A 27,074-nucleotide genomic window follows, 5' to 3' on the forward strand; every position below is an offset into this window, starting at 1 on the left:
GATTTTTTGATAAAATTTTTTTTTTTCGAATTAAACTGTCTAACTTCTCTTAACGAACGCTGACGAACTTCGAACCTTCATTAAAATGTTTACCTTAATTTTGTCAAATTTCTAAATTTAAGTTTTCATCAAACTTATACATTTTTATTGAGTTTTTTGCGTTTTTAAATTTTCAATTAACACGCCAACGGTCATTCAGTCCTGTATCAGTCAGCTTTCTAACATCTGTAGCAAATTTCCCTGAAAAATACTAACAAAATAAAATACCACGGCTTAGCGCGTTTTATAACCATTGTTGCCAACTTAGCTATTTTATACCTAGCTCTGACAATTTTTGTAGTTTGATTGTTACAAAAATTTAAATTTTTTATTGCCATTTGCCGAATATATGGCCGTTTTTAATATACATATATTCAACTATGTTTTGCTATTACTATTTCTTCTAAACAGTGTACGAAAGTGTACGCAAATACCAATTTTCCAGCCAGATGAAGTTTTTTTTCCTCTAAAAAGTTGGCAGCACTGTTTAATTAAGTATTTATTTATGAAAAGAGGCAACTTAGACACACGCAATTGTCATTTTTGAAGATTTTAATTTTCACTACATATATTGTTTTAGTAAAATATATTATTGAAATATATACCATTATCGATAACTATACAGTCGCTCAAGAAAATGGTGCTGATATAATATTTATCGATAGATCGATAGTTAGGTAAGTGCCACACACTAAAAAATACCAAACGCGTTTTAAAATTGAGCGCATTCTACGACGCAAGCACCCAATGTTTTAAATTAAATAATAAATGTAACTACATGGAAAACACGTCGACTATGAGCAAAAGACGCTCGTTAACGCTGAGCAGTCGGTTACTGCAGAAGCGACACAGTGGTGAGTAAACTGCTGGTAAACTAGCGATGTAATAAATACGTAATTGTGTTTATCTTAATTAGCCTCGCCACAAAATCGCGTTCGCGCCAGCGCAACACAGGATGTGGCAAGAGATGGGGATACACCACGTTCACCTACAGTAAACATTGTAGAGAATGTGGAGAGCACGCCACCCAACAAGAAGATGCACAGTCTGGACGACAGCTTGGACTTCTCGCCACACAATAACTTATCTCCGAGCTGTTTGTTTTCCCAGACGCTCGTCACGGGCAGCCCGGAAGTCAGCTGGCGTTGGAATTGCGATGGCAATGGGCGTGGCGACAAGGTGAACACAACCTCGGACAGCGGCTTTGATTCGGAGGAGTTTGGCCCGGGTGCCCTTAAGCAGATAGATCGACGGAAACAGGTGCGGGTGGACGCGGCAAATGAGCATCGTCGCAAGCAACTGGACAACAAACAGTGGCGTGCACAGCAAATACGTGATCATGAACTGCTGCGGGAACGATGCGACAAATTGCACAGGCAGTTGGACCAACAGTTGGCAGCACCTCCGTCGACTGCACTCGAACCCGAACCCTACTCATCATCCAAAGTAGCCGCAGTTGCTGCGGATCCTGCCTTGGCAGACTTTCTTAACGACTCGGATACGGATTGCTTTCTGCTGGAGGCCTCACAGCAGCTGGAGTCTGACTTGGCGCCGAAGCAAGCGTTGAAGCAGGCGTCTGTATCCACCACACCCACCAGTCACCACAAGAGCCACAAGGAAAAACGCTCCTCGTTCTACATGAAGTTCCTAGAGGATGAAAGTGAAACTGAGGATTGGTTTGTCGCCCTTGACGAGGCCATGCTAGAGGCTACGCAGCCTAAGAAGCCGCGCACCTCACTGCAACGCTACAAATCAATGCCGAGCAACACGGCATCCGATGCCACCATTAGTAATATCATTGTCAGTAGCAGCCTTACCACGAAGCCCTCATGCTCCACCTCCTCAGCTGTCAGTGGCAGCGGCAAGGCGGGCAAGGCGGACACGCCGGGCTTCAAACGTCATGCCAGTTCCCACGCCTTATCTCCGGCCACATCAAGCGGTAAGTGAAGCGAGTTGGACACTGCCTTCTGGAAATATAGTTATAAGTTCTTGTCTATTTTTAGTGCGTGGCAATCTTTTTGGCAGGCGGAAGTAATGCGTTCGAGAATGCGTTTACGCCCACACTGACAAGTTCCCACAACTTCCCATCTCCATCTACGAGCACCGCATGTGATGCGCAAAAAGTTGAGTTTCTCCGAGTTTCGTTCGTCTTGTTGCTTCTCGTTGATTTCTTAATCGTTGAGCTTATAGTATCACTCCAAAGTATACGATAATTATATCCTTACAGCTCTTAATTAAAAATTAATTGTAATTTAAAGTTGGTCCTGCCATTTCGCTAATTGCATTATTTACGGCTCGCCATATGCTCATTATTAGCGATTTGGAAAGGAGCTTCCTTCAACTGATAAACTATTCAGTTGAAAGCGGAAATGGCTGTCTGTTTGTCATCTACCTCCCCATTGACGGCTGATAAGCGCGGATAATTGAAAGCCTAATCCAATTAATAATTAATATACGAGCTTAAATATCCTAAAAGTTTTCCATATTTGTTGCATTTGCATTAAATTTAATAATGTTCGTTTAAAGTATTAATATCTAGTTATATATAATTTTTATAAATTAAGTAAATCATCATAAGATATGTTAAAAGTTCTTAAGTTACTCTCTAGCTCTGTGGTTTTAAATTTTTAGCTCATATTAAATATATATTACAATTTAAGCTTTAAAGGATGTGTGAAGTCGTTAATGTTTAACGCTGGCTCACAATGGCACGCATTTAAAAGGTTTAATACGCGCTTTTGGTCATAGTCCATTTCATTTGGGCTAAGGTCAAAGTTGAAGCCCTTTTCAGCTATTATACTCAACAAAAGGCAATTCCAGCACACACACTTACACACACATACACATATTAGGAAGAAGAAAGTGTATGTGAGTAAATTTGCTTTTTATGAAATGCAATGAATCTGTAACATAAAGTATGCTGCCATATGTTGACGATGCGCAGCATAAACCAATCGCAACCGAGCAACAATCCGAGCAATCGCACGGAACAAAACAGAATGAGCAACAACAGGAATTGACAGGGGTTGGGGGCAGGGATACAAAACAAAAGGCAAAAGCAGCAGGTCATCCAAAATTGGTGACGTCTAGAAAGCGCAAAACCGAGCTGCAAAAGTAATAATACAGCTAAAAGGCAAAGTGAGCTTAAGACCCATAGAAAAGGAGGGAATGGGCGTGTGAGCAGCACAGCACTACCGACAAATGAAATGCACTGTGTGGGCGCCAAGTATTCATTCTGGCGTGGGAACTCAGCGAGCTTTTTTGTGGCGAGCTTTCACAATGCTTTTGAATGGTGCGGCGCCTTTCGTATATTCATAATGGCGTCCATTCACGACGCTGGCAAACAGTTTTCTGCGCGCAGCGCCAAAGTGAAGTTCGTGGCAGCGCATTAAAATTCTCGAAGAGCAGAAACGCAGTGTAGACAAAAACAAAAATTATAAAGAGAAAATTTAATAATATAGACAAGATTGAAGAGTTAAAGAACAAACCAGCGTGAAGCGTTAAAATTCTTGATTATTGTCGTACACAAAGTATTTAAAAGAAAAGAGTCCAGTCAAATTTAGCTTGAGTCCAGTGAAGCGCGGCCTTTATTTTTGACACTGAACGCCTCCAAAAAAGTTACCCCCATCCATCGGAAAAGCGTGCACGAATTTGTGGCGCCAGCGTTGCCCCATCGTCGCAATTTGTGAACTGAACTGAAGCGCAAAGAAAGCCAAAAATAAAGGGGCAAAAAGCAAAACAAGGCAAAGGAACACAAGAACGACGACAACGACAACGAGAACGACATCGTCCTTTGATAGAAACGCGTGCAATGTTCATTGCAGCAGCTGCATGGAGCTTTGTTGCTTCATGGCGACTGCTGTGCATCGGAATGCTGGCGCTGGCGCTGCTGATGTTCGCTGCAGAGGCGGACGCTGCTGGCAGTGGCACCGGCGGCCTGGGTAATCAGGCGGTGTTTACCAGCTCTTTTCTGGTGCGTTTCCGTCGGGGCGTTGACAATGACTTCGCCCACAAGGTGGCCGATAAATATGGCTTCGACAACCTGGGACCGGTAAGTAATCTGAGATTCTCTCTTCCAACTTATCGAGCAGCAACAACAGTTCATTTGCTGTGAAAAATCAATTATTTTATGTTCGGACAGCGTGGGCACGTTTCCAGCCTAAAGACACAACCCAACAGCAGCAACAACAATCGAGAAGCGACAACAATCTACACTCGACAAAGGTCTGCCAGGCTGCCAGGCTGCCAAGCTAATTGTGACTGCTTAAGTGGGTGTCAGTGTGAGTGAATGTATGTGTGTGTGTGTGTGTGTGTGTGTGACAGGATGCGTGCCTGGCATACAATATACATACAAGTGCTTCATATATGGACTTGACTTTAGCCGACTTCCGTCAGCCGCGCAAAATTTCCATTGCATATCGTCTAGGCGCAAAAATGTTGCCAGTTTTAGCTCGTGTTGTTGTTGCATGTTCGAAAGGGGCACAAGGTCAACAACTACTTATCCAACTAGACAACTATCGCAGCAACAAACAATGCAGACATATTACATATTCGATTTTCACTTACTTGATTGCATTTATTTGACAGACAGATACATAGATACTAGTATGTAATATGGCTAACAATATATGTATTTGTGGTAGTTGAATAATATGTAAGCAGACATCTGCGTTTGACAGGCATTCTAACTGAATCAGAGCACACTTGTTGCATATTATGTGGGCCAATATTTCAGTTGCTACCACCAACAACAGCAACAAGAACAATCGATAGCCGATGTGCGGCTAATTAATTAACTCGACAATCTGACTTAATTGGGTAGCTACTAGCTAGCCGTCAATAACATTCCATCAGGGTCGGCATTTGTGTCAATAAAAAAGATGAAGCAGGCGTTAAATTCAATTTCCCTCCACTCCTCATTATATAAAGTGCTGATTTATTTGTAAGTCTTCCCGTTAACCTGCATCTGCGTCTCATAAATATAAGCAGCCATACCTGTCTACCATGATAAGGTACTGCTGGTTAGACTACCATTTTTCATTGCGCCACAGACACAGCTGTAGTTGCACCAGTTTGGCTTACAGAGTGGTAGTTAAGGCAACGTTAGCCCATTGCACAACTCAATCTTTTGAATGAATGTTATACTTTTAGTTACGACTGCTTGTTACACTACTTGATTCTCAAAGCTTTTGACACTGAAAGCAACGGCAAGGAAGCACGATACTACCAAGAACTACTCGACTTCAATTACCACGTTACATTTTTCTCTTGAATTCGTTTCAATCAAATTGATTTTCCTTTTGCAATTTTCCTGTCAATCTACGCCTTCAGCCTTCTAATCAGATGCAATTCTGTGAACAAGCTATTCTTTACAATCTTCTTAGAAACGGTTACTGTTTATCTGTTGCATTTTAAACAGCACCTTAACTTTAAAAGTTATTAACTGGCTTGTATTTTTTAACCACGGCTAATTTTGGAAAATTTTACAACTTAGTACTAACGATTAATAAATAAATTTATTTGCCTGAGTATTTACTCTAAAGACCACAATCGGTATATTGGTTGTTTCGAAAACTTGTTGCCTAAAATTTTCCCCGAAACTTTTTCAAATAAAGTTTACCAACAAATTCAACGCCTTACAAGATACAGACCATAAATTAATAATATAGCTCGTTCCTACAACCTAAAATAGAGGAAAATCGTTGAGTCCGGTAATGTCTTATTTTTAGTTAGTTCACTTTGCTTAATTATTCTCTTCTTGATTGTCTTAAGCAGCTTGTTAATACGCGAATGTCATTTAATCATTCACTTGAAGTGAATCTCTACCTTGTCTAGCAAATATTTTTCAACGAATATAGCTACCCTCTCTCTCATTTTCAATACTGCATAAATTAATTCTGTGTCGCCTGTTGGGTGTTCAAAAGGTGACGCATCTGATAAATAGAAATATAAATAGGAAAACATCACGGTAATGGTTTTTTTCTTTTTGTCATTTTTTCAGCTATTATCAGAAATACAGAAGCTTTTTATTACAGTATCAATAGACAGACATTTGATCACATTTTCTTGTAGATTAAAAGAAAAACGCAACTTCATCGGATAGTACGAGAATAAAAATAGGTATAACTTTCATTGTTATTCTTGGCATTTTGATTAATTTTACCTGCAGTAGGTTCATATCTATAGAGATCAATTACATATTTAAATTGACATTTTAGAAGCAAACTGGAACTCGAATAGAATTTGTGGGCATTTGATATTTATGAGTAAGCTTATGGTCTACTTGTTTGTTTAAATATAGAATGCCATTTAATTAAAAAAAGGTGTTCAGTGTGGCTTTTGCTGGATTTCCGGGCTAAGTTCTCAATGAGTCGGCTTGTGGCCGTAGATGTACAACAAAAGTCCATCAGAATGTTATTTGGGGGCGTAGAGTAATAAAATTGCCGAACATGTATGTAGACCGAAAAAATCTGTTGCTCTTACGTCAAACGCTATCTGCACACAGAAATCACAACTGGCTGAAAAAAGGCAGCACATAGGGCTTATGCTCTGTTGGTTGCCTAAATCGATATTGCGTATACGCCGCGTATGAAGTTGCACAGGGTTTTATCTGTTGAATTGGCGCTGTGTATACATTTAGAGTTTATTGCATTTGATGTTATGGCCTTATCACCAATAAAACCTTAGTTGTTGCCAGTCAGCCATTAGGCAAACATTCATACTTACACTCACATGCCCATACATTTATGCATGTAAGCTTCGATAAACATAGGCACAAATAGAGATTGTTGTTTTTGTGCTGACAATTTAAATATAATAAAATACTTAACTCAATTTCGTGCTTTGGTAAATACATATGTTTTTGATTTGGTTAGCCAAACAGGCAGCTGGATTGCTGGAACACTGGACTCACTTCACCCACGCAATATCCCAGCTTTTTTCTTTGCCTTGCAATTTTCTGCTCGGTGATTTTCGACGTGCGGCATTCTCGTGTTGCTTAATGTCTAACAAATTCACAAAAGCTGCTCACAGTGTGTTGCTTTCAGTTCTGGCTAATACCTCAAAGCGTCTCTTCCCATCTTAATTTATGCTCATCGTGTCTTTGTGGTGCTTAAAAGTTTCACCTACTACTTTCCTGTCAGCTGTGTTGAGCCGTTTAGCATGCAATGTGTGTGTACATTTTATTTTTTGTTTGGTGTGTGTAATAACTTTAAAAGCTAACAAACCCGTCTACCATCTTACGTCTGCTTGTCTCTCCGCTTATCATCGTGTACTCGGCCACAAAGCCTTGCATTAAGCGTTAAGTTGTTGTTTGCCAAGCAATCCTAAGCCTCGACAACAACATGAGCAACAGAATCGTCTGGTTGTCTCTACACCCTTGATACCTTGAGCAATGACTTCAGCAAAAATTAGAAATGGAAATGGAAATTAGGAAAAATACTTAGATATCAAATACTTAAGTCTATAGGTTTTCTATATAGTTCTTTTATGTTTTAATTTAATAACAAAAATATGTTTACAATATGCATTCTTCTAAAAGAATATTAAAATTAACGAATTTCACTTTTGTGGCAGCTTTTTGTTTCAATTTAAAAAATTTTAAGAATGTTGCAATTACAAGTAATGATTTTAGCTTAAAGTCTTCTGCTGAAGTCTTTTCAAGTTAAAAATAATGTTTCAATTCAAAGTAATATTCATAGCATAGTTGCATATTAGTCTTAATTTTACGTTCGTTTTCTGTTTTAAGTCCATCGAAAGATGGAAAGATCAATTATAATAGTAATAGTCTTATATTAATGTTTGCATATTAGTTTAAGTCCTTCAACTAATTTTTAAGCATATAACTATGAACAGTGAATGGGAGCAACTGCATAACTTTGTAAATATATAAATTTGCTGGGAATGCCAGCTGTTATTAAATATGCATGAGAGAAGATTGCATTGCATATTTTAGCTCTCATTAAATATGCAGCGTTCATTAGATATACATCCAGAGATTATAACTTAAATATGGCAAGGTTTATGATAGATTCAGAATAGCAAACAGATGAATGAATTTTGTGGGCGTCGAAGTCGGTTAAAGAATCGGTAAAATGACTTTGAGACTTGTCATTGTGGAATTTATTTTATTTGGCCTGAAACAGAACAGACGATGGAGCCTTTTTTTGTTGTTGGATGTTTACGTTTCATTTATTATGCGAAATGAAAAACGAGTTAACAAATTGTGTGGCCTTTTCTTGCCGCTTGCAAATTAACAGCACAGACATTTGGCCAGCAATTTGTAACTCAAGGCAACAAAACATATGTTGGCAAATAAAAGACAAACAAAGGACTTGCACGTCGTATAAAGACGCACATGCAGGGCTATGCTAGAAATCTTAAAAAAAAGAACCGCAGGCACACAAGCCACACACGCACACACGCACACACGCACACACGCACACACGGACGCACGTACACAGACAGAAAGAGACATGCAATAAGAATGGCAACAGCACACAAAGCGTTATCACGTATACGCAGCGTTGTGAACCAAGTCGATGGAAAACGTCCCTTATATTTTTTTTATTTAATATTTATTTTTAGAATCGTAAAGCAGCTCGAAGCGTTTGCTGGACACGAGCTGAGTTCGATGTTTCATATGAATTGTTTTCTGACCATATGAATGAGAGGTTTATTTAAAGTATCGCTATCACTTTAATTAGACGTAAATTCGAATATTTTGGCAAAACGACACACTGAAGACTTTCAATAAATTTGCTAAAAATTGTATCTAACTTTGTTCATTAAAGTCTTGAATATGCATCAAAGACCTGCTCACCTGTGTCACACTAACAAGTTGTCTGCCATCTCCCATCTTATGCCCCATTTGTGCTTTATGGCCAACAGTTGGCAAACTTTAATGGAGAAGCCAACTTTTGTCAAATATTTGCAAGTTTTCCGTTAGCATGTCGGGTATCGTATTACACGTGCTGACCCCGGTCGTCGGGCTTGTATAGTTTCTGTAGTGTAAACTTAATACTACAGGCACGACCCTAATTTAGCACTAATGCTTATTACAAATTTTTGGGGTCTTTTTCTGTTAATTGCAAAGGAAGCAAAATATTTTTTTTTAAGTTGGTTTAGTCACAAATTTTGTTTTGTGTAATTTACAACTTGGTTATTAGCAACAGCTTAGCCTACAATTAAGTTATTTGATATGCAGAAGGCCAAGTTGTTTTAAATTTTATTGGCATCCAATTGCCTAAGATTACCAACACGAGTCAGTCATAATTGCCATGACGTAAATAAACTATTTGTTCGACTGTGCAACAAAATGTGAAAATGTGCTTAAAGTTTTTGTCACTTTAAAACTAATTCAATGCAAATAAGTCAAGTTTGCGAAGCACTTATTTAGAATATCTGTTGATTGATTGAGTGAGCAGTCCAGATATGTTAAGATATTATTATAGCGTGCTTTGTACATATTTTATAAAACAACTTGGACAGTTTGTTCGCCATGCGGCAAATTACATTTTAATGTAATTGTTAGAAAAGAAAAGCAGAGCAGAGTTTGGGAAATGAGATAAAATCATTAAATTTAATTAGCCAGCGGGCGGCTGGCTCCTGTTTGTACAGAGATGTTGTTGAAAATCGCGCATACGCAGCATGAGCCCAACAGCATGTCAATGCCAACAGTGCGCTAGATAATTATTTTGCTTGCTTGCGAGAATCTAGACGTCTTTGCTCCAAATAGCACACAGACTTATGTGATTATGATGGCTGGGGTTGCTTTTCAGTCACTTACTCACTCTCTTTCTCTCTTACAGGCCAGTCTTTTCTCTATCGTTTGTTGTTGGTGTCCAACATGGCCTTTAGTTTGGCTTAAATGCATGTGACCCAGTTGCAAAATGAGTTCATGTTGCCATGTTAAACAGCTGAACATTTACTTATACTTTCCACTTTCCAGTCCTTCATTCTTAATTAATACTTGTCTTGAAAGGGGTCGAAAAAAGGGGTGTTGTGGCGACCACTCGTGGTGCCATTTGTTGCTGCATTGAATGTCATGTTCAACGGTCGTTGCAATTGCAACTCAATTATTTTTCATTCGATTTCATTGTATTGGCTCTTGCGTTTCCCGCATAAGTCAACAAGCTAGCAGCTAACTCGCATAAGCTGGAGCCAACAAATCAAAGCTGTATCAGCCTGACCAGGACAATGACTGGCACATGGCAAAAGCCTCAATCAAAGCTTATTAGCCATGACTGCTGTTTGTCTTTGCTTTGGCTTTCACGCCACATCCTGCTGAATTATTCAGCAGGTCGTGGCATTCATTTGCATTTCTCTCTCCTCACTTGCCACCTGCCAATTTTTTTGTTTTGAGGGCTTTTAGATACATTTGCCATGCCATGCCACTTATTGCTGTCGGGATTTACATAGCTAACGCAGCTGGCAATCAATATTCCTGTGTTTGCGGCCAAATCCAGCTAAAGAGAATTCTGGTCGCATATGCTGGGACTTTTTAAATTAAATTTTACAGACACGACCCAAAATCAAAACCTGAGCAGACACAGCAGCTGACATTTGCCAATACCAATATACATATGATAAGGCATTTAAATATTATAAACTCATCAGCTCGTGTGTAAGTACAAAGTTTTTTGTTTGATGGTAGGTTGATTCACATTTCGACGAGTGCTTAATGAAAAACTTTCAAATAAATTCAGACAAATGGCATGTGATAACGATTTGTCAGTTGACAAACTATAGCTTTTCTTTTTATTCAGAAACACAAAAATATATATTATTTAAGTTATCATATACTATATATATGCGAAACACATATCTATTTATCTTTTTATCTCTTTGTTTACTTATGTGTAGAGCAGTAGTCATTTGCACAAATGCCATCAGAAATGTTGCCAGCTACTGATAAAAGTGACCTGTCACTGATAAAGAGCCATAGAGCCATTTCTAGTTTTGATAAATGGATTTGTCTAACGCATATGGCCAGAGATAAAGGACATTGCATAATGAAAATATGTATGTGTGTTGCCTACTTTTCAACTCCAAGCTGAAGGAATTTATGAAAATGTGGTAAAGTCACATAATGGATGCTAAATGAAATTTTTAATTGATGCTATTCTGTCTGTGTCTGTTGTCTGTTTATGTGAGAGTGTGTTAGTGCGACAGTGAGAGCTAATAGAGTGTCCTTTCAACACACAAGAGCTTTGTATAATGGCAACTTAAAGCATTGCTGTTGGCTTATTTAAGCTTTTGGCTCAACAAAAGACCACCTGCATTTCATGGATGGAGCTATATATGCCTCTGTCTTTCGCCTGTTGTAAAAGTGCATAAACAAACTCAGATACATATATGTATATTCACAATCACTTGTGGTTTGCTGCATGTGCATACGCCTGTTGCTTTTGTTGGTTGTCTTTTTGTAAATGTGGTTGTTGCTGTTGACTGTTCAGTGTTGTGTGTTGTTTGTTGTTTGTTGATGGCACACAGTGCATACGCTTTGAGTGAAAATCTATAAATATCTGTCGTTGACAGCGCTTGCTAGATGTCATGTCGTGTCGTAGTTTTGGCATGGAATTCACAATGCCCGTATTGCCCACACAGTGCGTGAGGCTTAAAGGATGTGATGTAACTACACACACAGCCCTTGTCCTGTTGCTGGGTATGCAAATTTACATACTTCATTACGAGTATGTGTCAATGTTTTGAGCAACAAGTGCACCTCCCTCTCTCACTCTCTTTTCCATCAACCTCCATAAACTGAGATCTCCGATAAATGAAACTTACTACAGACGCCATTTTGGCAACACAGTCGCACTTGTATGCGAGCTAAATGCGCGTGGGTGTTACTTAAATAAAGTATTCCACAAAAAGTGACGCCTTGAGGACTGACATAGTCGACAGGGTGTTGCGGGGGAAGTAACATGTCGTCAAGTGTCTGCTCGACTGGCCTGACTTTGCTTTATTTTGCTCTCTGCCGGCTGCTGTCCGCGTTATCACCCGCTGTGACACATTATATTTATAATTCGTTGTGTACTACACATACTCGCACACACACATACATACATACACATTTTGTTGCATAGATACAATGACAACAACAATGACTGAATTGAGTGGAGCTGCTTTTGTGCTTTCTATATGCCTGGTTATTTTTGTTTAGCTCAACCCACTCAACAGAGCTCAGGCATTAAGCTTTATTTATTTACTTTCTGTTTTCGTAATTTTTTTTTTGTATATGTTCTTTTTGCTGCCATATGTTGCGTTTATTAGGAGTAATGCAAAAATTATACCAAATTTCTAAAAATATTCACTCAATTTAACCGCATGTGGCTGCTGGGATTAGTTGATAGCCTTATTAATTTCTTTGGGAAAAGTTCCACTGTGCGTATGCGCAATGTTTTTATTATCTAGCTGCCCAAACTTTGCCTTGCTCTTGAGTAAAAGGGCAACATTTAAAAGCTGGCAAGCTAGACCAGACCAGCTGTTGCAGTATCCTGAGTACTTAACGCACAAATTAAAATGGCATAAAAATAGATAACCCCCGCTCATCAAAAAGGACGACGGCGACGACGAACCTAAACTCTAGATTATTGACAAACTGCCAGTGGTTTATGATTGGCAAACATCAATGGATTGATGGTCCTCAGGCAGCAATGCCGTACAGTGGTTAAATGTTTATTTTAGATCGAATTAATTAATAACTTATTCAAAAATGTCTAGTCTTTATTGCGGAAGATTATATTAACTTTTTTAAATTTAAATTTTTAATCTTTGTATGCGTAAAAAAGTATGTGGAATAGAAATCTCTTTTATTTCAGTTATTTTTTAGATATATAACTATGTATCCTTGCATAATTAGAGGTACTTCTTAATATTAAAGATGGCACGGAATTTAATATAATCGAATATTTAAAATAAGCTATCGATACAGCTCAATTCATAATGGACAAATCTAGAGAAAAAATGACCAAAAAAAGACCACTGTTCGCCTCCTGTCATTTCTGTCTTGGCGTATTGCTGTTGTTATCTTTCCTCCTAATTTGGCCTAAATAAACTAAGAGTGTTGTACTCATTGGAATCTGCTGACGTGGCTTGGCTAAAATTTCATGAATAATAAGTGACTCAATTGTTGACAGACATTCACCACATCCCTTTCGAAATACAGAATTATGGAAATGTACGAAATAACCGCTAAAAAGAATTTGGGAATACTATTAACTTTTTCTTTTTGCGGCATTTTGTATATAAGGCTTCTCTGTCTGAGCTAGATTTGAATACATAAAAATAAAAATTTGGTATGTTTCTATCTCAGTGTAGACAAAGGAAGACCCTTCATCAGCAACGTGGGCGAGGATGCTGACAGTTGCTCAGGTTGCAACATCTCTAAAAATAGGTTCAGCTCGAAGATAAGTTAAACATCTTGCATATTTCAAGATTCAAGTGGAAAGCAAGTAGGCAACTGAACAGATGTTAGGGACACATTTTAATTACTGCAGCGTATGACGGCGATATTTAAGCCGTTTAAAGGACTCTTCAGAGCTCAGCTGGTATTCAAGCAACTAGTACTAATTATTCATTCTCCGCTGGTAGCCCGTTTGGTATGTGCAAAGAAAACTAACAGATACTCAACAGCTGTCCAATTTGTGCACGAGTTTCCAATGTCAGCCATCAGGTCAACAAGGAGGCAACAGAAAAATGTCAGGATGACACTTGCTACTCCACTTGCGAAAGCAAAACAGCTCCCAGGGGATGTCCAATGATACTCAAGTATCCTCATAGAATAATTGGATTTGTTTGTCTGTCAAATATAAATTCCACTTGAATTTTTTGGACAGTTTTTGTTTAGCTTAGCTTCAACAATTTGCAGGGTATCTGCTAGTTGGGCAAATGTAGTTGTCAGCTAGTGTTTGATGTTGTCGACTTGCCATTGGGATTTCAGCCATAGTGTGTTGGGGATTGGATCGTGTGTAACTAGAAATGCTATTTATTGGGATTGCATTGGGCCAAATTGGAAATTAACTAGAAAGAAATGCTGTAAACTCTCAATTTACCAAAGCCTGGCCAAGGACGGCAAACAGCAGTGATGAAGTTGTTGCTCTGAAGATGATGCTCATGACTGGCAATTTAAACGTAATTATGGGCACGCACTAAGGCACTTACTTGTAGGGTATAGGATGTTGGGGAATATCCAGCTAAATATAATTATAGCTCAATTATAATTATGGCTGACGCATCTACTCGTGCTACAAGCGGGAAATTAATGTGTTAAGCTCAATTATAATGAGTTCGCCGGTATCTCATGAAATATTACTCAGTGTTCTATCTTTATTTTCTTTCATTGCTATGCAGCTGGTAGGCGCCGATGGACAGGAGTATCACTTCAAGCACAGGACTCTGCCACATGCCCGGTCACGTCGTAGCTTGACGCACACACGTGCCCTCAAGAGCCATCCCTCGGTGAGTATTACTGTAAATCATAGCCAACATCATGACCAAGTGCTTGAAATTTCTAGACTGCTGACAATTGTATCCATCACATTTGCAAATGCCAGAGTTCAGTCGTACCTCCTTCAACCGTTCATTCGTATGTTGGCTTCCATAGACAGCTATGCAATCAGTGGGAAAATTGTATTCCTGTCAGTGCAAAATGCACAACCGCATTGATTGCAATTGTGAATTGGACACATCTTCCTTGTCCATTGTCCGTTGTCCGCATTTCTGACCGGAACGTGCCACTGGGCCATTGTCGATAATTACTATTCAAAATGCAGTTGTCAAACAAAACAGAATGCACAACATGGCGAAAGGGAAATGGGGCAGCAAAATATGCTGATTTGACAGCAGTTTGATTTGCATTTTAGCCCTATCAGTAGCCAGGCCCAGAGTTAACAGCTGGAGCTTGTTTGCCTGCCTGTTATTCAACATTAACATTTTAGACAGACACGTACGCATAACATTGACCTAGAATCATGAATGGGATGTCGGACTCGACCATCGACAGCCGTTGACAGCTGGCATTCTAGTCATACATTGATACTTTCTGAATGAATATTCATTTTCATTGTCTCATCTCATCAGGTACATACGGCCGTACAACAACCGGGCTTTAGGCGTGTGAAACGCGGGTTGCGACCGCAGGTACCTGCTATTCATGGCCTGCACTATGAAGCAACATTGGGAGAGTCGAATGACGTGGATGTTGAGCCAACGGATCCGTATTTTCCCATGCAATGGTATCTGAAGAACACCGGACAGAATGGCGGAAAAGTAAGGCTGGATCTCAATGTGCAGGCTGCCTGGGCGCAGGGAATAACGGGCAAGAACGTGACAACGGCTATCATGGATGATGGTAGGCAACAAGAACATACAAATCATATATGCAACCGATTTTAATATGCACTCTCTTTCGTTTTTGTCCACTGTGCGATACTTGCAGGAGTCGACTACATGCATCCGGACCTGAAATTCAATTACGTGAGTAACTCTATTTTACCCTTATAAAAGGAAACACGTATGTACATATGTGTGTGCGTGTGTGGGTTGTTGCATTTCAAATTTATATTTATATGTGTGAGTCATGACCAAGTGACCAACTGACCACATCCCAATTCCAAATGCTATTTGTGAATCCGACCCGCAGCATTTGGCCTTAATTAAAATAACCGCTCCGAGTTGGTTGTAACAACTCACTATATTAACGGTTTGCCAATTTAATTTGCCAACTTTATTATAATGCAAAAGTGCATGTCAAGTGTGGGCGGTTTAATATCAGTTTTGATTGATATCTGCATCAATGCTTTGCGTTGAAAGTTTAATTTAAAAGCAATTCAAGGAATAATTATTCAATCTCTTTTGCATCTTTTGATATATAGTTATTGCATACTTTCCTACATGTCTATCTACATTTCTTAAATATTGCTTCAATTTTGAATTAATTAGGATAAATTTATTAAAATTGTTTTCCATTCTATGGACCATTTGGTTTTGGGAAAGTTTGATACCCTATGCCGTTTTTTAAATTAAATTACATTTTATATTTAAAAGGCTGTGCTATTCCTTTTTTATGTGTGCTGTCAAACATAAAACTATTTTATAAGGATGGTAAATGTGTCAACTAGCCTTTATTAACTTGTATGTGTGCGATGAGACACCAAATTGCACTTAGGACTCACACCAGCTAACTAGTTGCTACGCATATGAGCAACTACCGACATTTTCTCACTTGTTTTTTCTCTTTTTTATGCTTGGTTTCACTCATATAGAACGCGGAGGCCAGCTATGACTTTAGCAGCAACGATCCATTCCCCTATCCACGCTACACAGATGATTGGTTCAACAGGTAAGTGTAGGGCTTAGCTAAGTGCCATACCAGAGGAGAGAGAATAAAAGCCTGGCCAAGGCAATGTATTAGAAATAAAAGGGAAATCCGTTTGCAATTCTTTCTCATTGTATTTTTTTCCTTCAACTGTTTTTCTTTACGTTAATTGTTTTTTATATTTTTAATTTTATTTATTTAACACTCAACCAGTTGATAGAATTCAAGGGTATTCTTAGCAATGTTCCTTTTGTTTTTGACTGCTTTTGGCTTATCGCATTTATTGCATAATGGTAGCAAAGCCCTTTATTGCTAAGTACTATCACAGACACACACAAATGCCTGGAATCTGACTAACATATTTATGACATGGTTGGCAATTCTCTGCCACTCCCCAAACCCGCCCTCTCCCCGTTGCTCTTTACTTACTTGCAGCCATGGAACTCGCTGTGCTGGCGAAGTGGCTGCTGCCAGAGATAATGGAATTTGCGGCGTGGGCGTTGCTTATGACAGCAAAATCGCAGGTAAGTGGCTTCAGAATGGAGCGACAGTAACCACTATAACAATACTCGGGATACTGTCAACTGCCTGCGTCTTTAAAAGCTGTGCCTAATAACTTGCATTACGTATACGCCGCAGTGTCCACTCAAAAATTGAACCGACAAATATTTTTAAAATGAGGTTGCGGTTTCCCTTTCACGAGGCGGGGGAAAAAGTGGTCAACAAGTGTGCACATAAATCCGTAAAATGTTATCTGTCATTTTTATAGCACGGCTGGGAAATATCAAGTGAAAATCGGATATATTTGATAGGTCAAGCCATAAAGCGTCAAGCGAGTACAGTGACAGCAACAGCAACAGCGACAGCGACAGCGACAGTTGGGTGGCGTTATAAATATTGATTTATAATTTCCGCCATTAAGATTAATGCATTCTTATCGGTACGCTCCACAGGCATACGCATGCTGGATCAGCCATATATGACCGACCTAATCGAAGCCAACTCAATGGGGCATGAGCCTCACAAAATCCACATATACAGCGCCTCGTGGGGTCCCACCGATGATGGCAAGACGGTCGACGGGCCGCGCAATGCGACCATGCGTGCCATTGTCCAGGGTGTCAATGAGGTACGATAATGCTTTCACTTTAGCTGAGCTGAACTGAGTCTTCAGGCTCATTAATTTCTTGCCACCCGTAGGGTCGCAATGGTTTAGGCAACATCTATGTCTGGGCATCGGGCGATGGCGGCGAGGAGGATGATTGCAACTGCGATGGTTATGCCGCCTCCATGTGGACCATTTCCATTAACAGCGCCATTAATGATGGCCAGAACGCGCACTACGATGAGAGCTGCAGCTCCACACTGGCATCGACATTCAGCAATGGTGCCAAGGATCCCAATACTGGCGTTGCCACCACCGACCTGTATGGCAAGTGTACGACAACCCATTCGGGAACAAGTGCCGCAGCTCCCGAAGCCGCTGGCGTCTTTGCGTTGGCCTTGGAGGCAAAGTAAGTGGATAAAGTCCTCAACGGATTTAATTTACATAAATTTATGGTAATCTTAAATCCAATTTGGCAAACAGCCCTCAGTTGACTTGGCGCGACATTCAGCATCTAACTGTGTTGACATCGAAGCGCAATTCGCTGTTCGATGCCAAGAACCGATTCTACTGGACAATGAACGGGGTTGGACTGGAGTTCAATCACCTCTTTGGGTTCGGTGTGCTCGATGCGGGTGCCATGGTGACCCTGGCCAAGCAATGGCATTCGGTGCCAGCACGCTATCACTGTGAGGCGGGTGAGATTAACAAGGCTCAGTAAGTGTCATGCTTTACATATGAACTCTTGTATGTTTTACATATGAGTAACAAACGGTTAAACTGTTGACCCACTTACAGGCCAATTATAATGGGACGCTCGCTGTTCTGGGAGATTAAAACGGACGCTTGCAAGGGCAGCGATACGGAAGTGAATTATTTGGAGCACGTGCAGGCCGTGATTACGGCCAATGCTTCGCGACGTGGCGACTTGGAGCTCTTCCTCACCTCTCCCATGGGCACTAAGTGAGTGATTTAGATTCTTACATTAACGCTGGGCTAACCCTTTGACTGTTTAGATCCATGATTCTTTCGCGACGTGCCAATGACGATGATCATCGCGATGGCTTTACCAAATGGCCCTTCATGACCACTCACTCCTGGGGCGAGTATCCACAGGGAACATGGAAATTGGAGGTAAACTCAACTTCAACTCTCCCACAATACTATTGTTTGTAATTCCATCCGTTAAATGCATTGCAGGCACGCTTTAATTCGGCCCAAACACGTATTGGGCATTTGGTGGAATGGTCTTTGGTTCTGCATGGCACCAAGGAGGCACCTTATCGCACACTTTCGCCATCCTCACCGCACTCCAAGCTGGCCATAGTTAAGAAGGCGCATGAGGATAAGAAAATGTAGGAGGTGTCCAGTTCCACGAGCGATGTCGTCCATTAGGCACCTTGGCTTTTATCACTTTGAGTTTAGTATGAAGTTCAAGAAATGTGCTGGCTGTGTTTTGTTTTAAATGGGATTGATTGAGAACGAACTTCTATTTTAAAGAATTTATTTACGCTTTTTTTTTTAATCAAACATCTACATTCTTGAATATTTTTTTTATTAAATGAAATGGAATGAACTCAAAGTTTATTTTATTTTCATTTGAATTTAAAGCATTTCTTAAGTTTAATATTTTCATCACATGAGAGTTAGAGAGTTGGAGAAATGATATGCGGGATTTTCAAGCGCACATTATTTACTAGTCTTATGCGACCTATTTTCAAAGCCACAAATAACTAATAGAACAACTTAGAACCAGATGAAAATTATGATGGTTAAGAGACCCGTATAAACTATAAAAGATAAGCAGTAAGAATAATCTGAAACAGGTATAGCATACGAGTATTACTGTATTATTTGAGCGACAGAGAGAGGGAGGAGTCATTGAGTACATAATACTTATCCTTAAAACCCTAAAATGTACTATATCTCTATATATATATATATATAAATACTTATATACATGTATACATATGTAAAACTGTGTCCTATGCTCTTAGACTCTAAACATTATCTACCTTATATATTTTAATCTATTTTAATTTCTCTCTCTCTATATATACTATATATAAACATAAAATGTTGAACTTAATAATGTGGAGAATGCAAATGGTGCAAACTGCTTCCAAATAGTATCACTTAATAGGTATTCTTAGTTAGTTTGTCTTTAGTTTTTCTATCTTTTGTATTTGTGCATGTAAATTGCATTTACATACGCAGTTTTCAGTTTCTTTCGGGGGCCAAAGAAGTAAAAAAATAATAACCAGCATAATTGCTAAATTGTTTATAATGAAAAAAATATAAAAAAATATATATATATATAAATAAAACTAAATGATAAATATTGAAGTACAAGTGCAAAACAATTGAAAAAGTGTTGAGAGTGTGTAAGAAGTAAAAGACGACAGCGGATATTGATGATTGATTTGTTTAATAAGCACCTTGTTAAAGTTCATGGGTTATAGTGCAAGAGAAATGATATACACAACTATATCTATATACATAAATGCATACATATATTTAAATATATATACAGTACATGATGTGTAATTATTAGCCGAGAGAATGAAAAAAACATAAACAGAAGCCCAACATAAATACTTATTCCTTATATATACTTACAATAAATATAAATATACATAGAATGAAACATATATCTATTTACATACATACGATAATTTACCTACGTATATGAGTATATATGATATACATTTATGTATAAAACATAGACATGTATATCATCAGAATAAATAACTTATATTGATGTAAAGTTATCTTTGATGTTGTAGATACTAAACACCAGACCCAGATACAAATGCAGTTACCAATTGAAAAATTGAATGTTGTCTAGATTAGTTTTGGCAATGATTTTGGAAACTCTTTTCTGTTATTATTATTACCATAATATTGTTTGGCTTCTTCGATTCTCATGTAATGCAAAAAAATAAATCTATTTAATTTTGTAAATAAAAGTTGGTAAAACGCCCAAATTGGAATTTTGATTTACGAGTAGTTCGATAGCTTTTCAAAAGCTTTAGCTACGACTCTAACCTGCTTATAAAAAACTCTACAAAAAGCTTTACAGTTAAGTTCTCCAATTGCTCTCAAGACTTTTGTGTTAGCTTTCGTATGCATAGCTATGTGTTGAAGCCAAGTTATGAACCAGTTGAGCAATATTGAGCTCTGATTTTCTTTGTACAGATTAGGTGTTGGTTTAGTATGACTAAAAGCAATTAATTATCCAACACTATATCAACCAGGTGCGTAATGTAATTAATTAGAACCAAATTGCTCGTAATATGCCAAAACAAGCATAGATCCTGTAGCAAAATGTATGTATAATCAGAGGCTGTGCTTAAAGTTTAATTCTGTTTTAAAGATTACAGATAATATATAGTAGCTTGAATAAATATTATTGTCTTTAAGGAACCATGAATAGCAGGCGGAGAACGGTAAGCTATAAAGAAGAACTGAGATATCTATTTTACTTATTTCATTGACATTACCTAAATATACACGTATGTAAGTAATTTAATTTTTGTTTCTAGAGATGTAATCCAGATATCTCTAGAGTTTTTATAAAGATTTTGTTTTTAAATAAACCGTTCCAAATGTCGGTTTTCTTTTAATGTCGGAGTCCTAATTTTTTCGAACATATTTTCGAAGTCAAAAAAATCAGCCGCCTCAAATTTGGTTCCTGTTTTAGCAATATAATTAGGGTTAGGAATAATTAATTTAATTAAAAAATGCATTAACAATTTAATTTATACATTATTATTAAATTTAAAAAATAATTTAATACAATTTAATAATTTATTACATAATGTAACATTTATTTAATCATTCGAACTTATAGGAACACCACCCCTTTTTTTTTTTTAATTTTACTGTTTTTTTTTTTTAAATTAAGTTTAAATAAAAATATCTCTTTATACATTTTATAATTTTTGTAGAATGAGTACGGGAAGTAAACTTATTAGACGATATTTTCGCTTAAGGGGGGTGTATCCAAAAAGGCGCGGAAAGTTTTAGTTGCCGGAAATGTTTATTAACTATAAATTGCACAACGCAAAGGCAGCAAAAAGGAAGGAAGGAAATGAGCAAACATCGGACGCACCCGCAAAAACAAATAAAAATGCGGCCTACACAAAACGCTTGTGGGCCGAAATGGGCAAGCTACGAATATTACTGCTATTGGTAGTATGACAGGCAGCCTGCGCCTTCATAAATCATTTGGCTGCGGGCATATGATAAATTGTCATACTAATTGTTTTTAGCGTTCAAGACAGGCAGAGGCGGCAGCTACTTGGGGTCTGGGCCCGGTTTTACTTTTACGTCAATATCTTTGGTGTTGGCGTTGAGGATGACGATGATGTTGGTCTGTCAATGAAGCCTGCGGCTGGCATAATTTTAGGCTCGATCTTTAAAATGCCAATGAATAGTGAAATGGAAAACAAAACGAATTTGCTACTCATTTACTTTGCTTGTCAAATTTTGCATATCATTTGGTTCAGCCCATTAAATGGCAGTTTCAGCTTTACTAAGTATACTTAAGTGGATGTTTTTGCCAAAGTTTGGAGCCAGTTGCAATTTGTAATTGGCGTATGTGACTGCATCATCAATCATCTTTAGCCGAGACGTTTGCTCACTGTGCACACACTGCGTATGCGCAATTAGACTGATGGCTAAACTTTAATAGAGAAGATTATTACTTATAACAAGTTGGAAGTGGTTGAACATAAATATGAGTTCAGTTGTCGTTGTTGTTGTTGTTGTCGTTGCAGACATGCAAATAAGTTGGCAACAAGTAACAAGTTTTTGATTTATGACACGTTAATAATGACAGCTAACTTGGCCCGGGTCAGTTGGGGCGTTAGCAGAATTCATTCGTCAGCAGCAACAGGCAACAGGTTTGTCATCATGTCTCTTATACGCTGCTGTTCGTTGTTCTCTATTGCTTTTAAACAACTTTTTATCTTTATCTAGAGGGGGAAGCGAGGGGTCGTCTCCAGCTTTGGGTCATGTCTGCGAGGCAGAGTATTTGACACTTTAATGAACTGCCTGAGGTCGCGTGTGTCGAGTCGCAGTCACAGTCCAATTCGCTGTCCAAGTCGCGACGCGACGCTTGAAGTTCATTAAAATTAATGCTTAATTTTGGCCAGTTTTTGCCACGACAAAATTGGGCTAACGCACTTTGACCTGCGACAGACACAATTGTCAATCGCCAGTCATTTGTAATTTGTTGATAATTGCATTTTAATTGATCCGCAATATGGGCCCAAGAGCAAAGCCAGACCACTTCGCTAAACAATTGTGGCCACCACTCAATTGCAATTGTTTTGGCCACTTGCCAGCCAAATGACAATACATACCACATGCATATTTGTATTTGTATTTGTAGGTGTGTGTGTGTGTGTAATTATGGCACACTTGGTAACCTTTGACCGAAAAGCAAGTGCTTAATAACCATAATGGTTTATGTGCTTAATCCCTGTTATTGCCTTGATTAGCTATATACTTATGTATACTCGTATGTTTATATGAATCCAGCTTGTTTTTCCCTGTTGCTGTTGATGTCATGATTTATAGGCAAGCCAAGCAAGGGCTTTACGCGTGGCTTCTAAAATTTTAATTAACACCGCACACGCCGCTATCAATTACCCAGTCCACTTCAATTGGCAGTTCGAATCGATAAACAGCCAATATGCCTGGCCCAAATAAAATCTTATAATTTACTTTAACGCTCGTCGATTTCTTGGCAACTTTGGACTGTTGCCACATCCTGGCCGTGAGGGTATATTCATTTTGTCATGAGATTTGTAATGTGCTTGTCACAAGCTTCTATTCACGACCACTCACATTTGCCACATTTGCTCACATTTGAATGTGCCAGATTTTTGGCTTTCCATGACCAAATGTGAAACTGTTAAAACATTTGTCATTCACCCGTAATAAATCAGCTTTTCGTTTTCTGTGAAAAAATTATAAAAAGCTGAAAATAATGTTGTAATAGTATAGTATAGTATAATAACATGTGCAACAATAATTATTAAGTAAACATATTGTATTTAACATATCATAGTATTTAATCACGTTATGCAGCACTGACGCCGATGACTTATCGATAGTCAGCTGTAAGCATAAGAATGCAATGTTAAAATATGAAGAAGAGGAATAAAGTTAAGTTGTATGAGCGTGATTCGGATTTTGTACTGAAATGAAGTCCAGATTCGGTCTGAATGATGAAAATGGCGTCGAATGTGCCAAATGTGCTGTTGTGGAAATAGTCTATTAAAGCTCAGATCGATGCTACATTTAAATAGTTAATTAAAGAAACATCGATACTTCTTATAAGTAAGGATATTTAGACATCGTCATCTCGCAAACAACTGTCGTTTTTTGTTGCCTTTTGTTATTGTTTTAGCTTAGTTTTGTTTGCGTTTGACCAAAAGATAAACAAGCAACTGGAATGAGAGCTGCCACAGTAAAGACGAGAAAAACAAGCACCTGGCAACGTGACCCTAGGCCATGTTATTTAACTTTGGACACGCAGCTTTTGGCGGGTGTTTATATCAATGGCTTGACAGGTGCCCCAGCAACAGTCTAAAAAACTTTTGGGTCTATCTTCCCCCCCACAGCTTTGCTATGTTGAGTTTGTTGTCATTTCTCTTTATCTATTTGCGATTTGCTATTTGCTGCCTCGCAACAAAAGTGATTAAATTAAGCGGACTTGCGCCTTGAGGCTGTGACAAAATTTTACTTATGATATTGTATTTTAACAAATTGTGGGAATTTATAAATGGAAATGCTGCCCCAGAGGTCCATGGCAATGGATAATGGCAGCCGTGCACAAAATGCTCCCATAAATGATCACACGCCGTTGGACAGTGGAGATCACCACTATGTTTTTAGTCAAAATCATTCATCTTATACTAATAAAAACATATATTCAGTGACATTTTTGGTTCTAAATACTGTGTCACCCCTGATAAATGGAATTGTTCAAATTGGTTAAGGAAAATACATTTAAATTGGTTTACTGATAATACCCTTGTCAACTTATTATAATTTTTAAAATGTTTTTAAAAAATTTTTAAATTTATATTTTTCTCATACTTTTTAGCCCGTAGTCCCACTGTGCAATGTCAGCTGCTGTATCCTTGTCTGATGCATGGTATCTCATTATGTGCATAAATAGGCATTGAGAGTGGACTCGGTCTAGCTTGTTGCTCTTCTTGTTTGTGAAGGACAATGATAGAATTGTTTGCCCATTTGGACCTATAAATCTGAGCAGATACATTCTAAATCCTGCTGCCAGTCTTGGCGTGTTTATGATGAATTTGCATTGACAGCTAAGTAGCAGTTTGACTGTGGACTGTCCGTACCATTATCAATTAGAACACGCACACACACGTACACAAACACTTATACATGTATACGTAATCAGATTTATGTGTGGCAATCAAGACAATTACCTAGCATAGCCTGAAAACAATATTAAGCATCAGACAGAGACAGTTCCAGAGTGTGTTCCTGCTCTCTCTCTCTCTCCCTCTCTCTCCCCCTCTCTCTGTTCTCTCTATAGTTAAATATTATTTATGCAGCAGTGTTTATGTAGTGCAAGTCTCCAAGGACCCATTTATGCCTAATATAAGCGCATTTGTTGCCAAGACGATGTGCCAATTTGTTGCTCTTAGCCAGTTGTCTTGACCATATTATGCCTGGTCAGTTGTTTGGCCCAGCACTTTGGTTTAAATACTTGCCTTAAGTGGCTTAAATAGTTACAAGTGGCACTATGCCCTTAGTTGTTGCAATCTATCGTAAGATACGCAAAGTCAAAATTAAAATCAAAGTCAAAATAAAAATCAATATCAATATTATTTAGCCGGCTTGTTTGTCTGCTTACCTCTTTGCCTTTTGACTAATTAATTAATTATGCATATTTCCGCATAGTTTCAGTGGCATGCGAGTCGCTTTGTAGTTTAACCGCCGAAACACGAGTAGTTTTGGGCGACTTGGAGTTTATGTAACAGCGCGGCAACCAACGCCCCAATGGGGCAGCCTCGAGGCGTAGTGTTAACGCTTAAATGCTCATTTATCTTTGATTAACTGCGAGCTGTTGTGTTGTGTTGCGTTGTGTTGTATTTTGTTATTTGATTGCAACAGCTGAAATCGAGCACGACATCAAAATGGAAGCTGGAAGCTAAAACTGAAACTGAAACCGAATCTTTAGCCAAATCGTTGGCATATTGTAAGAGTTCGCATCATTTATCATAGTTACAATTTTCGAATTTTCACTCTTTCGGTTTGGCCCAGCGAAATTCAAACAGCGTATAAAAATCAGCAAACCTTCAACACTCCACGCCAGTTTGCAACTTTGAGTAGCACGCAACAGACCCGCTCACAACAACAACAACAACAGCCATTTAAGCTCATGATGCGTGGATTTCTGGTAAGTAATTAGGAAATGGGAAACCCAAATCCCTTACACCATGGATTGTGAAACACAACTAACTGCTGCGTGTTTGTATCTTCTAGTTACTCTGGCTGGTTGCTGCTTCAAGCGCGGCAAAGTTGGGCTACAATTACCAGACGGCTGTTGACCGTCGCTTTGCTGAGCTAATTGATAACGAGGCAACAGGATTCAGTGCCAGGGATAAGCAACTACAGACACAACAGCAACAGCAGCAACAGCAACAGCACCAGCAGCAACATGAGCAGCAACAGCAACAGCAACTGGTGAGCGATGAATTCAACAAGGAGTTCTTCACATATTCCGCACCCGAGGAGGAGTTTGCCGATCCAGAGGCTACACAGAACATAGCCAACATGCTGAAGCGCAATCTTCGAGTGCTTTTCATCAAGTCACCAGAGCACCAAGGACTCACCAATGCTGCACTCCAGCTGGCCAAACAGTCAAGTGAACAGCGCACGGCCATCTATGTATTGACCAAACAAGCAGATGTCGGTGAGTTGGCTCAGCGTCTGCAGCACGAGAATCAGAGCCAGGCCCATAAGCCTGAGGTGCACTTCGTCAAGTATCGCACTCCCGAGGATGCTGTGCGGGCACAGCAACTCATCCAGCAGCAATTCGATGCACTGGGCGGCAGCTCGCGTAGCTCCAATGAGGGCGTGGCACCCGTGTTGGACTTTAGCTCAGCACCTAATGCCGCAGATGTTGGAGGAGCTCAATCCCAAGCTCATGCTGCCTCTGGGGCAAAGTATTTGCCTGCAGCGTAGAACATTTGCTAATTATACTTGTAAGTAGGTTGCCTTAGTCCCATATCCATATGTATATATGTTAGTTCTTACTCATTGATATTAATAAAATAAGATTTTTGTTACAAAACGTTTCCTGAACTTCCAAGAATGCCCTAGGTATTCAATTTTGTTTGAAGTTGACGTATCCCATGAGCTCACAGAATTCGTAGGCGACAACTAATAGGGGTATACTTTATATTAAAGGTCGCTTAAGGTTGACTTAAATTCGTTAAAATTTTTGAGGTATCTTAGTTTCTTTTCGTTTTTAATTTAACGGGTAATTTGTATTTGTGTTTCATTCTTTATAAAGATAAAAATCCGTTAAGATCAACTTGAATGCATATTTAGTCA

General features: G+C 38.8%; 3 protein-coding genes across 3 annotated transcripts; all 3 read left to right on the top strand.

Annotated features, from left to right (window-relative positions):
- Nucleotides 1-720: 720 nt before the first annotated feature.
- On the top strand, nt 721-2,511 carry LOC117790455. Its single transcript, XM_034629910.1, has 3 exons — nt 721-893; nt 956-1,978; nt 2,043-2,511. The coding sequence occupies exons 1-3, from the start codon at nt 818-820 to the stop codon at nt 2,072-2,074; spliced, it is 1,131 nt and encodes a 376-aa protein (XP_034485801.1). The 5' UTR covers nt 721-817; the 3' UTR covers nt 2,075-2,511.
- A 1,365-nt stretch (nt 2,512-3,876) lies between these two features.
- On the top strand, nt 3,877-20,452 carry LOC117792007 (neuroendocrine convertase 2). The gene is made up of 12 exons (XM_034631953.1): nt 3,877-4,090; nt 14,395-14,502; nt 15,124-15,394; nt 15,482-15,519; nt 16,308-16,384; nt 16,796-16,884; nt 17,314-17,489; nt 17,561-17,874; nt 17,949-18,182; nt 18,264-18,428; nt 18,482-18,599; nt 18,666-20,452. Exons 1-12 carry the CDS (start codon nt 3,911-3,913, stop codon nt 18,822-18,824), a joined length of 1,929 nt encoding a protein of 642 aa, XP_034487844.1. The 5' UTR covers nt 3,877-3,910; the 3' UTR covers nt 18,825-20,452.
- A 5,447-nt stretch (nt 20,453-25,899) lies between these two features.
- Nucleotides 25,900-26,702, top strand: LOC117792368 (AF4/FMR2 family member lilli). The gene is made up of 2 exons (XM_034632481.1): nt 25,900-25,914; nt 26,001-26,702. The coding sequence occupies exons 1-2, from the start codon at nt 25,900-25,902 to the stop codon at nt 26,700-26,702; spliced, it is 717 nt and encodes a 238-aa protein (XP_034488372.1).
- The last annotated feature ends 372 nt before the right edge of the window (nt 26,703-27,074 follow it).

The sequence above is a fragment of the Drosophila innubila genome, assembly GCF_004354385.1.
Source record: "Drosophila innubila isolate TH190305 chromosome 3R unlocalized genomic scaffold, UK_Dinn_1.0 2_E_3R, whole genome shotgun sequence".
In the NCBI taxonomy this organism is placed as follows: domain Eukaryota; kingdom Metazoa; phylum Arthropoda; class Insecta; order Diptera; family Drosophilidae; genus Drosophila; species Drosophila innubila.